General features: G+C 41.0%; 2 protein-coding genes across 2 annotated transcripts in view; both read left to right on the forward strand.

The window, feature by feature from the left end:
• The window catches only part of LOC123570245 (cytochrome P450 2F5-like), a 30,846-nt gene extending 28,686 nt beyond the window's left edge, over positions 1–2,160 (forward strand). Inside the window, exon 4 of the mRNA XM_065535520.2 lies at positions 1,917–2,160. Coding sequence (XP_065391592.1) covers positions 1,917–2,059 — 143 coding nt within the window. The 3' untranslated portion in view covers positions 2,060–2,160. The remainder of the gene's footprint in view (positions 1–1,916) is intronic.
• Positions 2,161–6,352: 4,192 nt separating this feature from the next.
• LOC102122395 (cytochrome P450 2B6-like) overlaps positions 6,353–18,425 on the forward strand; it is a 43,561-nt gene continuing 31,488 nt past the window's right edge. The window contains exons 1-4 of the mRNA XM_074023670.1: positions 6,353–7,277; positions 9,500–9,896; positions 14,717–14,848; positions 17,120–17,289. Of these exons, the coding sequence (XP_073879771.1) occupies positions 17,178–17,289 (112 nt within the window). The 5' untranslated portion in view covers positions 6,353–7,277; positions 9,500–9,896; positions 14,717–14,848; positions 17,120–17,177. The remainder of the gene's footprint in view (positions 7,278–9,499; positions 9,897–14,716; positions 14,849–17,119; positions 17,290–18,425) is intronic.

Consider the following 18,425-nt stretch of genomic DNA (forward strand, 5'->3'; position numbering starts at 1 on the left):
GTTTGGATAACTCACATCCATGGCCATGAAGTTCCTCCCTACCAGGAAAATGGCAGGACTTAGAGTTCAGTGATGGGAAAGAAGTTGGATAGATGACAGGGATGAACAACTTTTTTTTTTTTTTCTTTTTTGAGTGGAGTCTTGCTCTGTCACCCAGGCTGGAATGCAATGGTGTAATCTTGGCCCACTGCAACCTTTGCTTCTTGGGTTCAGCCAATTGTCCTGCCTCAGCCTCCCAAACAGCTGGGATTACAGCCACCCGCTATCGTGCCCGGCTAATTTTTGTATTTTTATAGAAATGGGGTTTTGCCATGTTGGCCAGGCTGGTCTTGAACTCATGACCTTAGGTGATCCATCTGCCTCAGCCAACCAAGGTGTTTGGATTACAGGGATGAGCTGCCATGCCTGAACAACATTTTTTTTTTTTTTTTTTTAGACAGAGTCTCGCTCTGTCACTCAGGTTGGAGTGCAGTGGTGCAATCTTGGCTCACTGCAAGCTCCACCTCCTGGGTTCATGCCATTCTCCTGCCTCAGCCTCCCAAGTAGCTGGGACTACAGGTGCCCGCCACCACACATAGCTAATTTTTTGTATGTTTAGTAGAGATTCTGTCTCAAAAACAAAACAAACAAAAACAAGGAAACTTGATGCAACTATATGCTGCCTATAAGAAACTCACTTTACCTGTAAAGGTGCATATAGACTGAAAGTACATAGATGGAAAAAGATATTCCATGCAAACAAAAACCAAAAGCAAGCAGGAGTCGCTATAACTTATACCAGTTAAAACGGATTTTAAGGCCGGGTAGATGCAGTGGTTCACGCCTGTAATCCTAGCACTTTGGGAGGCTGAGGTAGGTGGATCATGAGGTCAGGAGATGGATACCTTCCTGGCCAACATGGTGAAACCCCGTCTCTACTAAAAATACAAAAATTAGCCAGGCGTGGTGGCGTGCGCCTGTAGTTCCAGCTGCTGGGGAGGCTGTGGCACGAGAATCACTCGAACCTGGGAGACGGAGGTTGCAGTGAGCAGAGATCGCGCCACTGCACTCCAGCATCAGTGACAGAGCGAGACTCCAAAATAAAAAACAAAAAACAAAAAACAAAACAAAACAAAACAAAAAATGACAAAAAGAACCCCAATTTTAAATCAAAAACATTAAAAATAAAAACGAAACAAAGAATGAACCTGGAAGGTGGAGGTTGCAGTGAGCCAAGATCGTACCACTGCACTCCAGCCTCAGTGACAGAGTGAGACTCCGTCTCCAAAAACAAAACAAAACAAAACAAAACATGACAAAAAGAACCCCAATTTTAAATCAAAAACATTAAAAATAAAAATGAAACAAAGAATGAACCCGGGGGATGGAGGTTGCAGTGAGCCAAGATCATACCACTGCACTCCAGCCTGGGCAGCACATCAAGACTCTATCTCTAAACAAAAAACAAAAAACAAAAAAATTCTGGCAGCGTTACATTTCTTAGTCCCAGAAAGAGAGGCATGTGACTAGGCATAAAATGACCCAGGTTCCATTTCACGCACACACCCTCTGGAGCACAAATCTCCTTCTCTATATCCCACTTAGATCTGGGTTTGTCTCTTGTCTCTGTATCTCTTTGTTTCTTTGCCTTTCTCTTTGTTCATCTCCATCTCCAACTTTTTGTCTAGTTGGATTTCTCTCTGAGTCACTGGTGCATTCACTCTTTGGGTTCCTCTTGATTCTCTTCTCAGTCATATGTCACTTTTTCATTCTCTGTGTCACTGAAACTTTTTTCCTGTCTTTTATTCTTTCTGTTTCTATCTGCTTCTGTCTGTTTCTTTGAATTGTCTTTTGTCTCTGTGTCCTCCTTGACATTGTCTTTGACTCATTGAATCTCTCTCTCATCTCTGTTTTGTTTTGTTTTGTTTTTGAGACAGAGTTCCGCTCTTGTTGCCCAGGCTGGAGTGCAGTGGTGCGATCTCGGCTCACTGCAACCTCCACCTCTCGGATTCAAGCAATTCTCCTGCCTCAGTCTCCTGAGTATCTGGGATTACAGGTGCCTGCCACCACGCCTGGGTAATTTGTGTGTGTGTGTGTGTGTGTGTGTGTGTGTGCGCGCGCGCGCGCATGTATTTTTTATTAGAGACGGGGTTTCACCATGTTGGTCAGGCTGATCTTGAACTCTTGACCTCAGGTGATCCACCTTTTCGGCCTCCCAAAGTGCTGGGATTACAGGTGTGAGTCACCAAGCCTGGCCTCATCTCTATTTTGATCTCGCTCTGGTTCTGTTTCTATGCACTTCTATTTTCTCTCAATCTTGACCTCTGTCTCCATCACATAATACCTGGCATAATCTGCCATGCTCTGAATTTCTCTGCCTCAAGTCCTCTGCAATTATTTTTCCTCTTTAGCTTGCTTCTACTTTTTAGTGCAAGTTCCTCCACTCCTGGCTTCCTATCTGGAGGTGGGATGGTGAGGGGAGCTGTTCTAAGAGTACTTGCTCTCTCCCTTCCTGTCTGAATCAGAAAATCAGACTCACAACCGACCACCTTCACCACACACACACCACCACTGCAAGATGGTTAAGAGATTAGTCCTGAATGGGTGTTAAGTGCTGGGGGGTGAGGATCAGAATGGGATGGGGAGGTGAAAGCTAAGAGAGTCAAAGGAGATGGGCTGAGCTGAGTCTCTACTCCAAGAAAGACATTCTAGCAGCAGATCCAAGAGACAAAAGGTGGCACTGTGTGTGAGTCACTCAGTTTTCCCAGAATTTCCACCACTTCTGGACACAGGATGCCTCAGCTCAGCCAGCCAAACCCCATTCCCCAAACCTACAGATACCTTGAGGGATTCAGTTTCCAAGTCTGAGAATACAGTCGCATGAAAAGGACATTGAATTTTGATAAATAGCATATGTGGGTAGGATATGATATCCACGAAGTTCATTTCAGAACATTAAGGCTTTGAAAATATTTGGTGCAGAAAAGGTAGTGAATCACTTTCTAGATTATTAAGGAATGCAATCACTAATTGTGCTGGAGGAGACGTTCCCCTCCAGAGACTGCGGTTCAGGGGTGATCCCTACACCTTAGACTTTCCAAATACACACACACACACACACACACACACACACACACACACACACACACACATACTACAGCAAAGTTCTTTTTTCTCTTTTTTTAAATTTGATACAGCAAAGTTCTGACACACCAACACAGGTAATCTTTGATTATTGTTATTTAACATTATCTTGAGTAGAAAACAAGAACTTTTTGAACAAACCCTTTCAATTGATTTATCTTGTTTTCTAAATCTTCAGCTTACTTTGCTTATTAATATTCTAGTGTTCCATTACATAGTAGAGTGGCTGTAGTTAATGATAATACATTGCATATTTCAAAATAGTTAGAAGAGAGGATTTTGAATGTTCTTACCACAACAAAATGACAAATGTCTCAGTAATGGATATAATAATTACCTGAATTTGATTGTTATACATTGCATACATGTATCAAAACATCACACTATACCCCACAAATATGTACAATTATTAATGGATATAATAATTACCTGAATTTGATTGTTATACATTGCATGCATGTATCAAAACAGCACACTGTACCCCACACATTTGTACAATTATGTGTCAATTAAAAAATTTTAATTAATTAGGGTTACCTTAATTAAATAATGAACAAAGAGTTTTCCTTATTGTCTATCAAGGCTTTCTAAAACAACATGGTCTGCCAGCTGCGGTGGATCACGCCTGTAATTCCAGCATTTTACGAGGCTGATGGGGGTGGATCACTTGAGGCCAGGAGTTTGAGACCAGCCTGGCCAACATGGTGAAACCACATCTCTAGAAAAATATAAAAATTAGCTGGGCATGGTGGTATGTGCCTGTAGTCCTAGCTACTTGGGAGGCTGAGGCATGAGAATTGCTTGAACCCGGGAGGCAGAAGTTGTAGTGAAATGAGATCACGCCACTACACTCCAGCCTGGGTGACAGAGTGAGAATCTGTCTCAAAAAATAAAAATAAAAAAAAATAAAACAACATGGTTTCCCTGTTTGATAGATGGTGAAACAAGTCCCAGAGGTTAAGTGACTTGCCCAGTGAAGAAAAGACAGAGCTGCTACTTGTACCCAGATCGTCTGGATCCTAAAATCAATAGCCTAAAAAGAGAATAATCTGCCTCTTCACACCCCACCAAGAAATTCTGTCAATCCTATTGAGCTGAGAGAGAAGAACAGGCAGACTGGAAATATGAAGAAAGGGGAATGGCCCCAGAGGATTTCCCCGTGTGAATTCAATTTACCCTTATTCAGATGGGAGATTATAGGTTATATAACCACCCCCCATATAAAGCAATCACTTCCCCGATGACATTCAAACCTGGAAAACTTGAATCCCAGGGTGTTCAGATTTTGGTATAAGATGATCTCTCAGGACCTATTTAGGCAGGATCTGGTGCCCAGGACAGAACCTGTTGACCTGGCACCATGGAGCTGGGAGGGGCTGTCACCATCTTTCTGGCACTCTGCTTGTCTTGCCTGCTCGTCCTCATTGCCTGGAAATGAATGAATAAGGCAGGAAAGCTGCCCCCAGGTCCTACACCAATTCCTTTCCTGGGGAACCTGCTGCAAGTTCGAACTGACGCTACGTTTCAGTCTTTCATGAAGGTGAGTGTGTCTGTCTCCTCTAACAGCGCTTAGAGCAACTAATCCTGTAGCCAGATTCACATAGAACCTTATGCCTTCTAAAGATAGACTCTCAGAAGCACAGACTTTGCAAATCTTAGAATTCTGAAATTCCAGAATCCTGAAATGTTGGAAACACACATTCTCAGTGCACTGAAATAAGACTTTCATGATCTCAGGACTTTGGAATCACAGTACATTATATTTTTAAACACAAGGACACTTTGACTCAGGTTGTCTTAGCGCTTTGAGACTTGGTATCACGAAGTCTTCAGATTCTAGAAATTTAACATTTCAGAGAGAGAAGTATGAATCTTGGAATTTATCGAATCCAGGTCCATTATTTTATAGATGAGAACAGTAAGTCTTGTGGGGAGGGATGAGCTTTTGCCTAGGATGACAGAAGCCAAGACTTCCGTGCCTGTTTCCCAGTAGTCCTTCCAAGCCCAGATTTACTTTGATTCCTTAGTACCATGTTTATATCCCCCGGAAATCACCATCCTCTAAAATCCTATTGGCCTATATGTGGTACTCCAATCAGCCCCTCCTCTTGTGTTTTCCTTCACTCCAAGCTCAAGGAGAAATACGGCCCTTTGTTCACTGTGTACATGGGTCTCTGGCCTGTGGTGGTTTTATGTGGACATGAAGCAGTGAAGGAAGCCTTGATAGACCAAGCAGATGAGTTCAGTGGCCGTGGAAAACTGGCTTCAATAGAGCAAAACTTCCAAGGTCATGGTAGGTAGCAACAACAACAAAAACAATAAAACCAGAAATGACTGCAGTGTGCTCCCTCTATGCCAGGTTCTTCAGTAAGTAAGTACTCTACATGACTTACTGCATTGCCTCCCTTAGGAGAGCCGTTAACATTATACTAATGTTGTCAATGAAAAAGCTAAGATAGGCAGGGCGTGGTGGCTCGCGCCTGTAATCCCAGCACTTTGGGAGGTTGAGGCGGGTGGATCACCTGAGGTCAGGAGTTCGAGACCAGCCTGGCCAACATGGTGAAACCCCATTTCTACTAACAATTAAAAAAAATTAGCTGGGCATGGTGGTGCACACCTGTAATCCCAGGTGCTCAGGAGGCTGAGGCAAGAGAGTCGCTTGAACCCTGGAGGCAGAGGTTATAGTGAGCTGAGATTGCACCATTGTACTCCAGCTTGGGCAACAAGAGAGAAACTCTGTCAAAAAAAAAAAAAAAAAAAAAAGAAAAGAAAAAGCTAAGATAAAGATTAGATAATGTCACACAGTAAGTGGTATGATCATTTTATTTTGAGCCTTTGCCATCTGACTCTAAACAGTTTTCTGTGTTATTTCTGCCCTTATTTTCAATGGATTAGCAATATATATATAATATATATATTTATATATATATACACACATTTTTTTTTTTTGAGACAGAATTTGACTCTTGTTACCCAGGCTGGAGTACAGTGGCATGATCTTGGCTCACCACAACCTCTGCCTCCTGGGTTCAAGCGATTCTCGTGCCTTAGCCTCCAGAGTAGCTGGGATTACAGGCATGTACCGTCACACAGGGCTAATTTTGTATTTTAAGTCGAGATGGGGTTTTTCCATGTTGGTCAGGCTGATCTGGAACTCCCAACCTCAGGTGATCTGCCCGCCTCAGCCTCCCAAAGTGTTGGGATTACAGGTGTGAGCCTCCGAGCCTGGGGGATTAGCGATATTCTTTATGCACCCATAGCCAGCCCTCATAGCCCTCACAACCAACCTTATTTCTCATCTTCCTATACTTATACACATACCTAACCCCATAGGTCTCTGCCTCCTTCTCTTAGGTAGATCTCTTTCTCTCATGCATCCATCTCTAACTGCCCATATCCTTCAGTTCCAAGCAGGCTCACCACATTCTGTCTGTCTGTCTGTCTGTCTGTCTATCTATCTATCTATCTATCTATCTATCTATCTATCTATCTATCACCTTTTCTTCCTTCTGTCCATCGATCCATATCCATCAGAAAATCCATTCATTATTCTTTCTATGAAAATATCTTTCACTCTATTATCTATGTATTGGTCAATTAACTTCTATTCATCTATTTATCATTCCATCCATTCATTAATGCTTTCATCATTCATACATCTATGAATCTCTCTATCCACTCTCCAACCGTCATTCACTCAGTTATTTTTTTATTTATCCAACTCCACCTCTCCTTCCTGTAAGAAACACTGTTTGATCTCCCCTATCACTCCTGCACTGATTCCCTTTTCCTCCACCTCAGTCTGGACTTTTTTTTTTTTTTTTTTCTTTCCCGAGGATCCTGCAGAGAGGGAACCTTACTCTCTCCATTGAGCCTTGAAGGTTGAGGATGGCTTCCTGGACAGCACAGTCTAGAGCTTTCATAATCTTTCCCCATCACTGTGTAGCACCGAGTGAACACAGCAAGGGGAGGGAGGCAGAAGCCTGAGACTGAGATCTTGGCAGGTGTGGCTCTGGCCAATGGAGAACAATGGAGGATTCTCCGACGCCTCTCCCTGACCATCTTTTGGGACTTCAGGATGGGAAAGAGGAGCATTGAGGAGCGAATTCAGGAGGAGGCCAGCTACCTACTGGAGGAGTTCTGGAAGACCAAGGGTATGGGGGGCCACAAGGGGGAGGGCCACTAGGTGACTGGGTGGTTATGGGGTTCTCAGTCAAGAGAAGATGGGCTTTGGTGGGAGAAAGCTCTGGAATGGAAGAAGAGGGAAAATATTAAGAATCCACTGAGATTTCTGGCCAGCTTCCGTATTAAGAGTTTACATGAGCTGGGCATGGTGGCACAGGCCTGTAGTGTCAGCCACTTGTGGGGCTGAGGCTGGAGGTTGCTTGAGTCCAGGAGTTCAAGGTTGCAGTGAGCTATGATCATGCCACTGCACTTCAGTATGGGAGACACAGTGAAACTGTCTCTTAAAAAACAACAACAACAACAAAACAGTTAACATGGAAGACCCTTAGGGACCACTCATCTAGAAACTGTAATCAGTGGATCTCAGGGGGTCTGTGAGCTCTTGATATCCTATGCGGATATTGGTGACGTGACTTTGTGACTTTTCCTGAAGACAGGCTCAAATTTCATTACATTTGTCTATCTGTATTGTGGTAAAAAAAATACATAACATAAAATTTACCATATGCACCATTTTAAGTGTCCAGTTCAGTACTGTTAAGTATATTCATGTTGTGAAAAAGATCTTTTGAACTTTTTTATCTTGCAAATGTGAAACTCTATACTCATTTCATTGTGTTTTTAAAAGAGTTCAGTCTCACCAAAAAATAAGGTCTAGAAACACTGGGGTCTATAGAGAAAAGATACAGAGGCTGAAAAACAAACAAACAAACAAACAAAAAAACAGAGAAAAATAGATAAGAGGTAGAAATGGAGACACATTTTCTCTACATCCAAGGCTCCTTGCCTGGTCTACGTGGGTGATTAACAGGTCTATATAAAAGTTTCAAATGCCCATGTACCCCAGACATTATTCATAAAATTGTGTATTTGTGAATATGTGCATTATTCTAGAGAAATTCTTCCCAGATCTACTGATCTTGTTTTACAGAAGGTGTAGGTGAGGGCAAGGGAAAGATTTTGTTTTGTTTTGTTTTGAGACAGAGTCTTGCTCTTGTTGCCCAGGCTGGAGTGCCGTGGCATGATCTCAGCTCACTGCAACCTTCACCTCCCAGCTTCAAGCGATTCTTCTGCCTCAGCCTCCTGAGTAGCTGGGATTACAGGCACCTGCCACCACACCTGGCTAATTGTTGTATTTTTAGTAGAGATGGGGTTTTGCCGTGTTGGCCAGGCTGGTCTCCAACTCCTGACCTCGTGATCTGCCCACCTCGGCCTCCTAAAGTGCTGGGATTACCAGGCATGAGCCACCACATCCGGCCAGGAAGGATTTTTTTAATTGCCCAAATGGAATCATCGGTAGAGCTAGACAGAATTCAGGAACTTTTATAATGTGTCCCTTATCCCACTTTTCCCCAAATATGTGAGTCTCTAACATCAACACATTTAAGTAATAATAATAAAAAATAATGATTAAGCTCAGCTAGGTTTTCTTGAGTGCTTACTGTATGCCAGGCTTTGTGCTAATTATTTTATACAGATAATGATACTGAATCCTCATGAATCAGTGAAGTGGTTCCCAAACCAATTTGCCGATTGGCCAATCTAGACCCAAAACACAAAAATGAAGTGGCTCACACATGCAATTAAGTAGTAGAGCTGGGACTCAGATGCATCACTGTGACTCCACACCCCATATTCATGACCATGGCCTCCAACATAAACAATTTCCACTGCCCAGGTGCCCCCATCGACCCCACCTTCCTGCTAAGCTGCAGCGTTTCCAACATCATCGGTTCTGTTGTCTTTGGAAGTTGCTTCGACTATGAGGACAAGCAGTTCCTGAATCTGCTGCGGTTGATCAATGAGAGTTTCATTGAGATGAGCACTCCCTGGGCGCAGGTGCCCACCCAGCCACCTCTCTTTCCATGCACCAACCCCAGTTAACTAAACACTTTCCTATACCCCACTTGATCCTCCTTAGACGCCTGGGAGGTGAGTACAGTAGTTCCCCCTCATTGCTGGGGGATATGTTCAAGATCCCCGTGGATGCCTCAAGCCATGGATAGTACCCATTCTATAGATACTAAGTTTTTCTGGTATATACATATCATGATAAAATTCAGTGTATAAATTGAATGCAGTAAGAGACTGGCATTCATAAGTAATAAAATAGAACAATTATAACTATTCTAACAACAGTTATGTGAATGTACTCTTTCTCAAAATATCTTATTATATGTAATATTTTTAGATTGCAGTTGACTGCACATATGACTGCAATGGTGGAAGGCAAAACCAAGGTGAATGGGGAACTACTGTCTCAATAGGACCCAACTTCTGGGAAGCAAAAGGGCCTCACCTGATTCTTAGACCCAGCACTGGACTTTGAGCCCAGCTGTCCAACTCCAGGCTCAGCCCATGCGGGCCCCTGGCACCCATCACTGACAAAGTCCTCTTGCCTATTCCCACAACTATATGACATGTACTCTGGAATCATGCAGTATTTGCCAGGAAGACACAATCGCGTCTACTACTTGATAGAAGAGCTCAAGGACTTCATTGCCTCCAGGGTCAAGATCAACGAAGCATCCTTTGACCCCCAAAACCTTCGGGACTTCTTTGACTGCTTTCTCATCAAGATGCACCAGGTACCTCCTCTTCTTCCACTGGTCCTTCCCTCTCATCTCCCCAACCTCTAGTCCCTGCAACTTTCAACCAATCTGTAAACATTGAGGGCAAAACAACACAAAAGAAACAAACAAAAAAACAAGCATTATTGCACAGGGTTTACTTTTATCTGTAGATGAATATAGAAACTGCAAAAGTATAAACTGTTACAGCTTTAAAACAGACTCTGAATCTTGAAATTTTAGGAATTTGGGACATTTAGGAACTTGGAAACTTAAAATCTTCCACCTTATACATGCCAGAGAGTTACAACTGTAGTTTTGAGTCTTAGAATTTCAGAAACTTAGAAATTTAAAGTTTTGAAGTGTAAGACTTTAAGCATTTAAGTTAAAGTTAAAAGATTTGAATGTGTAGGGACAGTAGGGTATAGAATTTAAATTTCCAAGGCCAAATGTTTGCTAACATAAAAATATAAATTTACAAATGTATAAAACTCTAAGAAATGATGATGCAAAAATGTTAACCTTCTGAATTTGTATAGCCCTCCACTTCCCTCCCCTTCCAGCCTTACCCTCCACCTCATGAGCAGCAGGAATCCGTAGTGCAGGGTGGTGCTGACGGTCTTGGTGCCTGCAAAGAAGAGGTTCAGTGAGGTCAGCACCAGGTTCTTCAAGTAGAACTCCATGTTTGGGTTCTTCTCCTCCTGCAGGGAGAGGGGGCTTTAGGCCAGTCTCACTCCTCTTGCCCTTAAGGCGTGCCACCACATCTGACTAATGTTTTAAAAAATTTTGTCGCCAAGACCGCCTCCTGCCATGTTGCCCAGGCTGGTCTCAAACTCCTGGGCTCCAGCAATCCTCCTTCCTCAGCCCCACAAAGTGCTGGGATTTCAGGTGTGAGCCATTGCACACAGCCCAGATTATTTATTTATTTATTTATTTATTTATTTATTTATTTATAAGTAGACTGGGTTCATGCCTGTAATCCCAGCACTTTGGGAGCCTGAGGTGGGCAGGTTTATTTTCTGAGATGGAATCTTGCTATGTCACCCAGGCTGTAGTGTAGTGGCATGATCTTGGCTCACTACAGTCTCCACCTCCCCAGTTCAAGAGATTCTCCTGCCTCAGCCTTCCAAGTAGCTGGGATTATAGGCGTGCACCACCATGCTCAGCTAATTTTTGTATTTTTAGTAGAGATGGGGTGAAACCTTGGCTCTACTAAAAATACAAAAAAATTAGCGAGCTGTGGTGGTGTGCACCTGTAATCCCAGCTACTCTGGAGGCTGAGGCAGGAGAATCGCTTGGACCCTGGAGGCGGAGGTTGCAGTGAGCCGAGATCGTGCCAATTGCACTCCAGTCTGGGCAACAAGAGCGAAACTCCATTTCAAAAAAATAAATAAGTTACCTAGTCTGTAATATTTTGTTATAGTAACATGAAACAGAGTAAGATAGATAGATGATTGATTGATAGAATAGAACAAATCATATTGGGAATGGGTTAAAATGTTAACCTAAGGTGAATCTGCTTAAAGAGTATTATTATTATTTTTTTTGCCGTTTTATATTTTACTTTTTTTTTTATTATACTTTAAGTTCTAGGGTACACGTGCACAATGTGCAGGTTTGTTATATATGTATACATGTGCCATGTTGGTGTGCTGCACCCATTAACTCATCATTTACATTAGGTATATCTCCTAATGCTATCCCTCCCCCCTACCCCGTCACCGCAATAGGCGCTGGTGTATGATGCTCCCCTTCCTGTGTCCAAGTGATCTCATTGTTCAATTCCCCCCTGTGAGTGAGAACATGCGGTATTTGAGTGAGAACGTGCGGTATTTGGTTTTCTGTTCTTGCAATAGTTTGCTGAGAATGATGGTTTCCAGCTGCATCCATGTCCCTACAAAGGACATGAACTCATCCTTTTTTATGGCTGTATAGTATTCCATGGTGTATATGTGCCACGTTTTCTTAATCCAGTGTCACTGATGGACATTTGGGTTGATTCCAAGACTTTGCTATTGTGAATAGTGCCACAATAAACATACGTGTGCATGTGTCTTTATAGCAGCATGACTTATAATCCCTTGGGTATATCCCCAGTAATGGGATGGCTGTGTCAAACGGTATTTCTAGTTCTAGATCCTTGAGGAATCGCCACACTGTTTTCCACAATGGTTGAACTAGTTTACAGCCCCACCAACAGTGTAAAAGTGTTCCTATTTCTCCACATCCTCTTCAGCACCTGTTGTTTCCTGATTTTTTAATGATTGCCATTCTAACTGGTGTGAGATGGTATCTCATTGTGGTTTTGATTTGCATTTCTCTGATGGTGAGTGATGATGAGCATTTTTTCATGTATCTGTTGACTGTATGAATGTCTTCTTTTGAGAAGTGTCTGTTCATATCCTTTGCCCACTTTTTGATGGAGTTGTTTGTTTTTTTCTTGTAAATTTGATTGAGTTCTTTATAGGTTCTGGATATTAGCCCTTTGTCAGATGAGTAGATTACAAAAATTTTCTCCCATTCTATAGGTTGCTTGCTCACTCTGATGGTAGTTTCTTTTGCTGTGCAGAAGCTCTTTAGTTTAATTAGATCCCATTTGTCAATTTTTGCTTTTGTTGCCATTGCTTTTGGTGTTTTAGATGTGAAGTCCTTGCCCATGCCTATGTCCTGAATGGTATTACCTAGGTTTTCTTCTAGGATTTTTATGGTTTTAGGTCTAACATTTAAGTCTCTAATCCATCTTGAATTAATTTTCATATAAGGAGTAAGGACAGGATGCAGTTTCAGCTTTCTACTTATGGCTAGCCAATTTTCCCAGCACCATTTATTAAATAGGGAATCCTTTCCTCATTTCTTGTTTTTGTCAGGTTTGTCAGAGATCAGATGGCTGTAGATGTGTGGTATTATTTCTGAGGGCTCTGTTCTAAGTCATGCTGCTATAAAGACACATGCACACGTATTGTGGCACTATTCACCATAGCAGAGACTTGGAATCAACCCAAATGTCCATCAGTGACAGACTGGATTAAGAAAATGTGGCACATATACACCATGGAATACTATGCAGCCATAAAAAAGGATGAGTTCGTGTCCTTTGTAGGGACATGGATGCAGCTGGAAACCATCATTCTCAGCAAACGATCGCAAGAACAGAAAACGAAATACCGCATGTTCTTACTCATAGGTGGGAATTGAACAATGAGATCACTTGGACACAGGAAGGGGAACATCAAACACCGGGTCCTATTGTGGGTGGGGGAGGGATAGCATTAGGAGATATACCTAATGTAAATGACGAGTTAATGGGTGCAGCACACCAACATGGCACATGTATACATGTGTAACAAACCTGCACATTGTGCACATGTACCCTAGAACTTAAAGTATAATAATAATAAAAAATACTGAAATAACAACTCTATCAACCCAGGATTCTATATCCAGCAAAAAGAACTTCCAAAAACAAACACAAAATAAAGATATTTTTAGATGTACAAAAGTTTAAAGAATTAATCACTGGTAGGTTTACAGAGTAAGAAATGTTAAAGTCCTTCAGGCAAACTACATTGTTACTAATTTTGTTCAAGCAATCAATTATTCTTCTAAATGTTTAAATAATAGGGGAAAATCTTATATATTTACCGTTTCTGGTGCTCTTCATTCTGTTGTGTAGACGTGTATTTCCATCTGGTCTCGTAGTTTTGTAGTTTTCCTTGTAAAAGTCTTTTACCTCCTTGGTTAAATTTATTGCTAGGGTTTTTTTTTTTTTTTTTTTTTTTCTGGGAGCTATTTTAAATGGGATTGCTTTCTTGATTTCTTCCTCAGCTAGTTATTGGTGCATAGAAATGCTACTTTTTTGTCTGTTGATTTTGTATCTTGAAATGTTGCTGAATTTATCAGATGTAAGAGTTTTTTTCATGGAGTCTTTCGTTTTTTCTAGAAATAAGATCATGCTGTCAGCAAAGAGAGACAAATTGATTTTCTCTTTTTCTTTTTTTTTTTTTTTTTTTTTTGAGATGGAGTCTCGCTCTGTCGCCCAGGCTGGAGTGCAGTGACTGGATCTCAGCTCACTGCAAGCTCCGCCTCCCGGGTTCACGCCATTCTCCTGCCTCAGCCTCCGGAGTAGCTGGGACTACAGGCGCCCGCCACCTCGCCCGGCTAGTTTTTTGTATTTTTTAGTAGAGACGGGGTTTCACCGTGTTAGCCAGGATGGTCTCGATCTCCTGACCTCGTGATCCGCCCGTCTCAGCCTCCCAAAGTACTGGGATTACAGGCTTGAGCCACTGCGCCTGGCCGATTTTCTCTTTTTCAATTTGGATGCCCTTTACTTATTTTTCTCTTGTCTGATTGCTCTGTCTAGGACTTCCAGTACTGTATTGAATAGGAGTGGTGAAAGTGATCATTCTTGTCTTGTTCCAGCTCCTTCAGAGAAGTTTTCAGCTTTTCCTCATTTAGTATGATGTTAGCTGTGAGTTTGTCATATGTAGCCTTTATTTTGTTGAGGTATGTTTCTCCTGTGCCTAATTTGTTGAGAGTTTTTGTCATGAAGGGATGTTGCATTTCACTAAATGCTTTTTCTGTGTCTATTGAGATGATCATACGGGTTTTGTCCCTCATTCTGGTGATGTGATGTGTGATGTATATTGATTTACATATGTTGAGCCATCCTTGCATCCCTGGGATAAATTCTACTTGATTATGGTGTAATCATACCATAATTTTCAATGTATTGTTGGATTTGTTTTGTGTATTAGTCCATTCTCACATTGCTATAAATAAACACCTGAGACTGGGTAATTTATAAATAAACTAGGTTTAATTGGCTCATGGTTTCACAGGCTGTACAGGAAGCATGATGATGGCACCTGCTCAGCTTCTGAGGAGGCCTTAGGAAACTTTTACTCATGGCAGAAGGCAAATCGGGAGCCGATGTCTTCACATGGCCAGAGCAGACAGAAGAGAAAGAGGAGGTATGTGCTACGCAGTTTTACAAGGCCAGCTATCATGAGAACTCAATTACTATACAGTACAAAGGAGGGATGGTGCTAAACCAAGAGAAATCGCCCCCATGATACATTGGGGATCCATGATGGATCCATGTTCCATTGCAGCAGGCTCCACCTCCTACACTGGGGATTACAATTCCATATGAGATTTTGGTGGGAACACAGATCTAAATCATAGCAGTTTGGTAATATTTTGTTGAAGATTTTTTGTCTATGTTCAGCAGGAATATTGGCTTATAGTTTCCTTTTTTGTTGCTTTGTCTGGTTTTGGTATCAGGGTAATATTGGCCTCAGGATGAATTGGGAAGATTTCCCTTCCCTTCATTTTTTTGAAAGAATTTGAGGAGAATTGGTGTTAGTTCTTTGTAAGTTTGGTAGAATTCAGCCATGAAGTCATCAAGTCCTGGAATTTTCTTTGTTGGGATAGTTTTTATTACTAATTCAACCTCCTTTCTCATCATTGGCCTTTTCAGGTTTTCTGTTTCTTTCTGCTTCAAACTCAGTGGGTTGGATGTGTCCAGCAATTTATCCATTTCCTCTAGATTCTCCAGTTTGTTAGTATATAATTGTTCATAATAGCCTCTGATGATCTTTTATATTTATGGTATCAGTTGCAATGTCTCTTTTTTATTTCTGAATTTAATTTATTTGGGTCTTCTCTTTTTTTGTTCTTGGTTAGTGTAGCTCATGGTTGATTTATCATTTTTTTCAAAAAACATTTTTCATTTCATCGATCCTTTGTATTTTTTTAAGTCTCTATTTTGTTTAGTTCTGCTCTGATGTTTATTCTTTCATTCTACTAATTTTGAGTTTGGTTTGTTCTTGCTTTTCTAGTTCCTTGAAGTGCATGATGAGATTGTTTATTGGAAACCTTTCTACTTTTTTGATGTAGGCATTCATTACTATAAGTTTCCCTCTTATTACTGCTTTTGCTGTATCCCATAGGTTTTTCTATATTTTGTTTCCATTTTCATTCATTTCAATACATTTTTTTTATTTTCTTCTTAATTTCTTCTGTGACCCAGTTGTCACTCAGGAGCATGTTGTTTAATTTCCTTGTATTTTTACAGTTTCCAAAGTTTCTCCTGTTTTTGCTTCTAGTTTTAATCCATTATGGTCTAAGAAGGTACTCAATATGATTTTGATTTTCAAAAATGTGTTGAGAGTTGTTTTGTGGTCTAACGTATGATCTATCCCAGACAATGTTTCATGTGCTTATGAGAAGAATGTGTATTCTGTAGCTGCTGGGTAAAATGTTCTGAAAATATCTATTAGATTCATTTGTTCTATGGTGCAATTTAAATCCCATGTTTTGTTGTTCATATTCTGTCTAGATGGTCTGTCTAATGCTGAGAGTGGGATGTTGAAGTCCTCAACTATTATTGTGTTGGAGTCTATCTCTCCCTTCAGATCTAATAATATTTGCTTTGTATATCTGTGTGCTTCAGTGTTGGGTGCATATATGTTTAGAATTGTTATAACCTCTTGCTGAATTGATCCCTTTATCATTATGTAATGACCTTCTATGTCTCTTTTTACAGTTTTTGATTTAAAGACTGTTTCATTTATAAAACCTAACTATTCCTGCTCACTTTTGGTTTTCATTTGCATGGAATATCTTTTCTCATTTCTTTACTTTAATTACATATGTCTTTACAGTTGAGATGAGTTTCTTGTAGGCAGCATATAGTTGGGTCATGCTTTTTAAAAATTCATTTAGCCAGTCCATTTCTTTTAAATGGAAAGTTTAATCCATTTAATTCAAGGTTATTATTGATATGTGAGAGGTTAACCCTGTGATATTATTAGTTGGCTTGTGGTTATTTTGTATATCCTTTGTTCCTTTCTTTCTCTCTTATTGTTTATTATTGTAGTTTTGAGAGATAGGACTAGCTGGATTTCCCAGGCTGACTAAGAATTCCTAAGTCTAGCTGGGGAAGGTGACCACAGCTACCTTTAAATATGGGGCTTGCAACTCAGCTCACACCAGACCAATCAGGTAGTAAAGAGGGATCACTAAAATACCAATTAGGCTAAAAGTAGGGGGTAAAGACATAGTCAAATCACCTATCATCTGAGAGCACAGGGGGAGGAACAATGATTGGGATATAAACCCCAGGCATTCGAGCAGAGAGTGGGCAATCCCCTTGGGGTCCCCTCATACTGTATGGGAGCTCTATTTTCACTGTATTAAATCTTGCAACTGCACACTCTTCTGGTCCGTGTTTGTTCCAGCTCAAGCTGAGCTTTCGCTTGCTGTCCACCACTGCTGAATGCCGCCATCACAGACCCAATGCTGACTTCCACTCCTCTGGATCCGGCAGGGTGTCTGCTGTGCTCTGAACTAGTGAGGCGGCCATTGCCACTCCCATTTGGGCTAAAGGCTCGCCATTGTTCCTGCATGGGTAAGTGCCCAAGTTCATCCTAATCAAGCCAAACACTAGTCGCTGGGTTCCATGGTTCTCTTCCATGACCCATGGCTTCTAATAGAGCTATGACACTCACTTCATGGCCCAAGGTTCCATTCCTTGGAATCTGTGAGGCCAAGAACCCCAGGTCAGAGAAGAAAAGGCTTGCCACCATCTTGGAAGTAGCCCACTCCATCTTGGGAGAGGCCTGCCACCATCTTGGGAGCTCTAACAACAAAGACCCCACCGTAACAGGTTGGTGGGTTTTTTGTTGTTGTTGTTGTGCTACCATTTGAGTCTATTCTCTTCCTCATTTGTGTGTTTTCTCTACCAATGGGTTTTACATTTTGTGTGCTTCCTTATGTTAGATATCCTCCTTTTGCTTCTATGTGTAAGACTCCTTTAAGCATTTCTTGTAGGTCTGGTTTAGTGATGCTGAATTTACTCAGCTATTATTTGTTTGGAAAAGACTGTATTTCCTTTTCATTTATAAAGCATAACTTTTTCAGGTACAGTATCTTGGCAGATAGTTTTTTTTCTATCAGCACATTGAATATATGATCCCACTTTCTCCTGGCCTGTAAGGTTTCTGCTGACGAATCCACTGTTGATGGGCTCCTTTATAGATGGCTAAATGTTTTTCTATCACTGCTTTTAGAATTTACTCTTAATCTTTGACTTTAAGCAGTCTGACTACAATTTGCCATGGAGAAGACTTTCTGCATTTGTAAATACCTAGGAATCTTGGAACTTCTTATATCTAGATGTCTAAATCTCTTGATAGACTTTAGAAGGATTTAGCTATTATTTCATTAAATAGGCTTTCTATCCCTTTTGTTTCCTTTTTGCCTTCTGGGATAGTGAAAATTTGAATAGTTGGTTGCTTTTTGGTGTTTTATATGTCAGGTATGCTTTGCTCAGTTTTTAAAAAAATTTTTCTGAGTTTTTCAAAAGACCTGTCTGCAGGTTCTGAAACTCTTAATTTTCTTTGATCAGTCTGTCATTGAAGATTTCAATTTTGTTTTGTATTTAATTCAATGAATTCTTCAGTTCCAGAATTTCTGTTTGGTTCTTTTTTTTAATGATAGTGATCTGTTTGGTAAATTTCTCATTCATATTCATATTTCACTGAG

Source organism: Macaca fascicularis, chromosome 19 (assembly GCF_037993035.2).
Source record: "Macaca fascicularis isolate 582-1 chromosome 19, T2T-MFA8v1.1".
NCBI lineage: Eukaryota > Metazoa > Chordata > Mammalia > Primates > Cercopithecidae > Macaca > Macaca fascicularis.